We start from the raw sequence: 7,752 nt of genomic DNA on the forward strand, positions 1-7,752 counted from the left end.
CTTAGTTTCTACATAAAGCTCATGAGTTTCTCTTTCCCTCCGGTTAGATCTTTCTTCCATTTCTCTAGTAGTCATTTCTCTCTGATTTGCAAGCTGCAAATCATTCTCAAGCATACTTATCCTTTCACAGTCACTCTTACAAGTTTCGTTATCCACCCACTGAAAGAAGCCACATTTGGGACCAACCTGATCATTACAATTATAACAATTAATTTCACAGTTCACAATTAATCACAACTAATAATTCAATTCAATTCAAATATAACAATGTAATTGTTACTTACATTAAATTGACTACAACCAAGGAATCTTCTTTCATAGTTACCAGTTTTTCGACTTGTTCGTAGGGCACAATTCTCAAGGGTACATAAATAACCATCTCGGTACGGTAGAAACCACTAGTTGGAGAGCTATTGCCAGTTGATGAAGACATAGCAAAACTTTGTTACAAGCTTATAGACCAACAAATCTGTTACAAGTGATAAGAATCAACTCATCTAAATTTAGTAACAACTACTCATGCTACAACCACATTGTTAAAAAAGTTGATGGGCCATAGACCTTTATTTTAAAGTAATAAGAAAATGCAAATATATTCATAATTGTCTGAATGCTTTTTATCTCTACTATTTTATTTATCAAAAAATAATTGACTGAATAATTATTTCAATAAAAGCACTAGCATTGTTCTAAAGAAATAATGAATCATACCACTGGACGTATATCAACACCTTCATTAGTTTGTACCAATATTTTTACTCTTTTTGATTCAATCGAAGCATTTTCAATTTGCTCAGTGTCCTCAACTTGAACAACTACATCAGCACCATTAGGTATTGATCCTAGGAGAAAGCAAAATCAAAGAAGGGAATGGAAGGATCATATATTGATATGAAAAATGAAATTTAACTTGCAAATGAATACTTTGAAATATTTGGAGCTTAAAAGTAATTTCAATGGCTACAAAAATTTTCCAGTGACAACTTTTAAATTTTATTAGGTAAACATTATTTTTTTGGACAAGTATGACCTACCATAAATTAGGATATAGATGGATATCTTTAATGTTCCAATACCCTAACCATTGCAAAAGACAACAGTTAAATTTACCACAGTACATCTAACTAAAATAAGATTAGTGTTAATGCAGTTAGTGTCAATTACCACAGTTCCTCTGTAACATTCGAATTGAAGAAAAAAGCCAATAAGCTACTATGAATATCAACAAAGTTCTTCCTCCTTTGTTTTTGTTCTTTCTTTTGCTGATATAGTATTCACAAACGTCTTTGTTTTGATTCAATTCTGTACATCATAACCTCAAACACACCTTCTTCTACCAACAGATCATAAAACCCACAAAGCCAAAATCAACAAAAACTGGGCCAATTCACTGTTGCAACTTTCAACCCAATGCTAGTAATCAAAAACCCAAATGAGAAAAGGTTGTGTTACTAAGAATACAGGGTGCGTGTTAGAGAGAGATGTAGCTAAACAGGGTAGAGAGGTAGAATTGAATGAAGTGGAGCAAATTTGGACAGTTGAAGGGTAGTTATTGTTTTGGGAAAAAGCAAACTGCCGAAATTGAGAGAAGAGAAACAACTGAACAGCAAGTACGGCCAATTCATTTTGAAGCTCTTGCTCGTGCACTCTTCATCTCAACAATTAAAAACCCAAATGCAACACTCTTCATCTCAACAATGGGTTAGATGCAGCACTACCAGTTCCATGGTTTCAAAAATTAAAAACCCAATTTGGAAGAAAGAATTTAAAAACCCAATTTCAAACCCTAGATTCAAAAATTAAAAAGTAAAAAGGGTTTTGATCTACTTGCAACAGTTGAACAGAGGAGCATGCATGATCAAAACCCATGATCAAAACCAAGGAGCATGCACGAATTGAAGCCCATTGTAGGATCTGCCACAGCTGAATAGAGGAGCATATTTGTCTTTCTTCCTCGGCTTAGATCTGCCACAGTTGTCTCCAGCGAGTGGGAGTGAGTGAGTGAGTTTGGTGAGCAAGCCGAGTGGGAATGAGTGAGTTTTGATCCATTTTGGGATGTGTTTTTTACTTATTTGGTGTTAGAGTAACGAAAAACATTGAGGTGAGTTACGGAGTACTCACGGTCAGAATCACAGGTGGGCAAAATGTCAAAATTTAAACTACAGGTGAGCACATAAAATTAGAGGCAAACCACAGGTGGGCAAATCGGCAAAGTGTAATTATTCCAAATTAAAAAAGTTATTGTTGAAAATAATGTAGTAAAATAATTTTTAAACTATAAATAGTGTTGTGAAACTCAAATTTACTGCTTATGGGCGTTTTTCACAAACTTGATTGGGTAGTGAATAATGCCATGAGATCCAACTAAAAATGCAAAATAATTTTTTGGCAGACGCAGCTTAAAATCAAAATTAATCAAACATATAAAGGTATAAATCACATATATAGTTGACTTGTCTAAACATTTTCTTTTCTCTCCAACAATTTATTCTTTAGATCCCAAAATTTTAATTTTAAATTCTTCAGGTACAACATCAAAAAATCGAGATCTTAGAACACTAACAACATCCATGAAAAACCGCATATACGAGGTTGCAGACTCTCTATAGATTTTGACATCAACTTCACACCGAATGAGCGATGGCATGAACAGCCACAAACCCGTGATTGCCACAAAAGTCAATGTCAGCGGCCCCGACACTACCTTAGGCAAGCACCACGAACCATTTAGAGCTTTTTTAATGGAAATTTCAATGGCCAGACAAAACCCATGAATGAGAAAGAAGCACGTGAGTTCCCACGTTGGCTTGAGTCGTCCAATGTAATAGAATATTATCTCATGCATCAATCCAGACACAAAAAACACAGCAATGACTGCTGGAAGTGGAGCCCACTTCCTCCCGATCCAACGGCTGGAAATGGACCTGACAGGATTGTATACAGTAGGGTGAAGGATACGACTAACCATGAGGTTCCACCTCCTTCCCCAGAAGTCTTGTAATGAGGTAGCGAGGTAAGGCTCATCAAATTGTGGCTCGAGCTCAACACCAAGCAAGGCTCGAGTCAGGGCTGCAAAAATTCCTAGGAGGATTTCTAAGGCAATATACAAGTGGATGCTATATAGTAACAATAGTATTTTTGGGTGAAGATGATCTTTGTTGTCATGGACAGGTCCATATGTGGCCAATAATAGAACCTTTGTACCATAATTTAGAGGTGATTTATGGAAATTTTGGGGTCTTTGGAGAGATGGGTGTTCATTATTTTTAGTAGTAGATAAAGGCTTTTGAGGATTTTTGGGTGATGGGTGGTTTTGAATCTTGATAGGGAGGCAAGCAATTGAGATGAAACGTGGAAAGGAGATGGGTGTAGAGGATGATGATAAAGGGCCTTCACCATAGGCAAAGAGGAGGAGTTTGAAGGTGGCAAGCCAAGCAAGGAAGAAAGATGAGGGGCCTCCAAGATGGATGGTGGTGAGATTTAGAGGGAGAATAAGAAAGAGACATATGACTGGTAGGATTGAAAGGAGTCTATTTATACCTTTGGGGATAGCTTTACCTATGGTGTGGCAATAGCATAGTGATACCAGAGCTGAGACCCATACCATAATGAAGTTGTTGATTTCACCTTCCATGATCATTGTTTTAGGATTGTTGGAAGTGTAACTTTGGATGCTATGGGCTATACCACTTCGTGTTGTAAAGACCCCCCTTTGACGAGATAGATCTCCAATTCTATATTCTGTGTGCTAATTTTGAATTGCCTTCAGCCTGCTATGACTACCACCAATCTTGTTGTATATATAGATCCCACTTTGACTGACAGAGTATATCCATATTTTATGTGCTGATTTGAACTACCATGGGCACTACGGGAGTTGACTACCAAATTAATTTGACCGACAGAAGTAGAAATGTCCACGGGTTGGTGAGAATTCATTAAAAAAAAGGACTTTGTTAGCAGGTGCCGCCCAGCTACTATTAATGAACTAACTATGGATCATTTATTACCTATCACAAATCTTACTATATTAAAAATTGACAAAATTTTACTTTTTAACTGTAATTTATCACAAAATAATTTGACTTTTTCTATCTAAACTGACACACATTTAATGCATATTTAATTTTTTTTTACATCCCTAAAAAAAAGTGAATAGTTTATTTTTAATTTTATAACATTAACGGTGCTGTGTTAAAAAAAAAAAGTTGGCAAGAAACAATTGACGGCATTGGCGGCTCCAGATGTATGTAGTTAGGGACCACCTTATGATTAATAATTATATATAAATTTTAAATATTTATAATTTTATTGGTTCAAAAAAAAATATTTATAATTTTATTATTCTTATAAAATATTTGTAACCACCCTAAAATTTTTTAGGCCTAACATAATTAATTTTTAGACAAATTTTGGCAACAAACTTGATTGTAGACTACTACACATTATATTTTTATTGGATGTAAATTGTGAAAAATTCACCATTAAATTATATTTTCTTCTTATATCCTTCATACTTACAAAATTTCAAGAAGATTAAAAATCAATAGTTATGTCATCAATCAAATCTTTAAATTTTGAATTTTTATATTCTAAAATTACATAAAAGTTTAAGTTTATAGATCAAATAATAAATAACATCTAATTGACATAAAACTTGACATGTGTTTTAAGAACATAAAGAACATACAATTCAATGGTTAAATTTTCAAAATATATAGTTACGTTAATTTTTTAAGTGAGAGTTGTAGTCTTAGGCTACAACTAAGTTTGTAGCCAAATTTTATCTTTAAATTTTGGTTTCTTTAACAATATACTAGGTCCTTACAAACAAAAAGAAAAATCCCAATAAATTTTTTATCTAACTAAAATTTTGAAAGAAATAACTGCAACATTAATAATGAGATTATCATGCAAAAATTTCAAAATAAGAAAATTCCTATAAGAAATTTGTCAAACTGTGTGTGTTTTGATCAATATATGAAGTTTTCTTTTTATTAAATTTTGGTCAATAATGACCACTCCGAAAATATTCGTAGAGCCACCATTGCTTGACAGTTGAATATTTCAGCCAAAACCTTCATACCAGACCGAAACAACAAACAACAAACATTATTGCGTTTTAGATCTAATAATTTCTCTCCTCTCTCAATAATTTACTAATTTTGCTCTTGCTTGGGTCATTGTTGTCGTCAACACAGTGCCTGTAGCAACCCATTTGGCCGATGTTCTCTTCAACTTCTGCTGTTGCCTGCTGCTCCTTCTTTGTTTGCTCAGAGCCTCAGACCATGCGTTTCTTCTTTTGCTTTTTATGTTTCTTTTTAGGGTTGTGTTAATGGGCACCTTACCGTGTCCATTAACTGCCGCCTATGTACTTTTTTTTTTTCAGCTTTATTGCTTTATGTCATATTTTTGCAGTCTTTAGGTTGTGGGACCAATTTTATAGAGAAAAAAAATATTAAAATAAAATATGAGGCAGGAGCGGAGGCAGGGGGGGTTGAGGGGGGCAGTTGCCCCCCCCCCCCAAAAAAAAAAAAAAAATCCTATATAGTGTTGCAATTTACAATACCTATCATTTTGACCTCAAACGTTCTACACTCAAAGAACAAATAACACTATTTTATTGGCCCCCTTGACTCCCCCTCAAAAAAATCCTATATAGTGTTGCAATTTACAATACCTGCCATTTTAACCTCAAACGTTCTATACTTAGAGAACAAATAACACTATTTTGTCTTTTTTTATATTAGGTTCCATAAAAAATAACACAAACGCTCCATAGGTTTATTTTTCTTTTTAAACAAAACAATGTTTTTTGGGTCCCACTTAAAAACCATATTCCTTTTTTTTCTGCCGCATGTTCTTAAGCAACTGCATTTTTTTCCCCCTGGTGCCTTTGTCACACAATTATTTCCTTTGAATTAGGGTATCCACATCATCATAATAATAAAAATAATATTTTAGACCTTTTATATCAAACTAAAACCCTAGCCTCCTAATTGTTTTCTCTTCTATCTTAACCTTTTCACAGTTTCAAACAATTTATTTTTGCCATAGACCAAAATTTTAACTTCTTAGTTCTTACCACTTAAAAGAATAGAGAAAGAAATGTTGAATTTTACATAACTTTTTAAGAGTATTCAAGGCCAAGAAGTACAACTTTGTAGGTATATTTCTATATCCTTAACACGTTTACATTAATTTATTTTAAGGAATCAAATCACATGTTTAACTTCTATGTCTTTAGATTAATTTTACTTTCAATCTAGTCTTTCAATTTTGCCCCCCCTGAACTAAAATCCTGGCTCCGCCACTGGTATGAGGTTAGTTTTATGACTTTTTTTTTTTTTTTTTGTGTTCTATTTTTTTTTTATCAAATAGGATCCACATTAGTGCAACATTAACAAGCACACAATGCTTGTTAACATTTGCCTTCTTTTTTATTTTTATCTAACTTTTTGTTGTTGTGTGCCAAACAGGTAGTGACAACCCATGAACATCTTTCAAAATTCAAACTCTACCATTTTTTTTTCAGAATTTTTGAATAGGGTTTTACTAATGTTTGCACATTAATAAACTATTTTTTTTTTAAATTATATAAAAAAAAAATATATGGACTTTTTTGATAACTTTTTTAGTTCCTCATAAAATATTTTCTAAAAATAAATGATTAAATACAACTATTTAAGACTTTTTCATTTTGTGTGCACTGTCCACACATGTGAACACTACAATGACTTTTTTTTTTTGCCGAGAACACTACAATGAGTCATTGTAATGTTTTTGAGAGAATTTTCAGGAGTATTTTGGTATTTTTTGTTTTTAACGTTTCAAGGGTATTTTGGTCATTTTTTAGGTCTTGGGGGTATTTTGGTCATTTTTTAATTTTCAGGGTATATCAGACATTTTTTAGGTTTTAAGGGGTATTTCAGGCGTTTTTTTTTAGGTTTTGGGGGTATTTCGGTTATTTTTAAGGTTTCGAGGGCATTTTGATAATTTTCAGTGATTTTTTTAGCATATTTGGTAATTTTAGAGGATTTTAGGAGTACTTTAGTCATTTTCAAGTTTTAGAGGCATTTTGGTAATTTTGATTATTGGGTAATTGAGTGGGTTGGGGGTTTCCACCTTTGTCTTTCAAAATATGCTAAAATTTCGGATAAAACTACCACTCTCCGACAATCACTCCCACAATCACAAGTTATTTTTCCTTTATCTAAATGCAAGTTACATGGAGTTATATTTCTGCCATAATGACAACCACTCATGAGAAGATTTATCCAAATTAATTCATGGCCTGTCAAAGGTTACTTCATACATGTGGGTTTGTCACTTTGTCTTCAGTACAGTTTGATCAATAAGATCTTCTAGGGATTTTTGGTGGTATTTACTTTACTGGGTAAGCAATTGTGGGAATTACTTTTTTTTTCTCTTTCTTTTGTTTTGTTTTGTTTTTTTGTTTTTGGTTTTTTTTTTTTTTTTTTTTTTTTTTTTTTTTTTTTGTTTTTGTTTTTTTGTTTTGAATTGAAATGACCAGGTTATGAGTGAGATTACTTTGCAACGCCATTAGAGTCCAATACCCTTTAAACAAGAAGTGACCTTTTATGGTCATGGTATTTTTTTTTTTTTTTTGAGAATCTTATGGTCGTGGTATTTAGTTTACTATGTTAACAATTGTGGGTTTTTCGTTTTCCCTTCTTCTTCCTTTTTTAAATTAATTTTGCCATTGGAGTCTAATACACTTTAAAGGTGGAG

General features: G+C 32.9%; 1 protein-coding gene across 1 annotated transcript; it reads right to left on the reverse strand.

Annotated features, from left to right (window-relative positions):
• Window positions 1-2,428: 2,428 nt before the first annotated feature.
• Window positions 2,429-3,808, reverse strand: LOC136067851 (acyl-CoA--sterol O-acyltransferase 1-like). Its single transcript, XM_065774199.1, has one exon. It carries the CDS (start codon window positions 3,638-3,640, stop codon window positions 2,486-2,488), a length of 1,155 nt encoding a protein of 384 aa, XP_065630271.1. The 5' UTR covers window positions 3,641-3,808; the 3' UTR covers window positions 2,429-2,485.
• Between the last annotated feature and the right edge of the window lie 3,944 nt (window positions 3,809-7,752).

The sequence above is a fragment of the Quercus suber genome, unplaced genomic scaffold, assembly GCF_002906115.3.
Source record: "Quercus suber isolate HL8 unplaced genomic scaffold, Cork oak 2.0 scaffold_88, whole genome shotgun sequence".
In the NCBI taxonomy this organism is placed as follows: domain Eukaryota; kingdom Viridiplantae; phylum Streptophyta; class Magnoliopsida; order Fagales; family Fagaceae; genus Quercus; species Quercus suber.

Bases quoted from the DNA above. Each gene is read 5' to 3' on its own strand.
- LOC136067851 (XM_065774199.1), bottom strand. From the start codon at position 3,640: ATGATCATGGAAGGTGAAATCAACAACTTCATTATGGTATGGGTCTCA.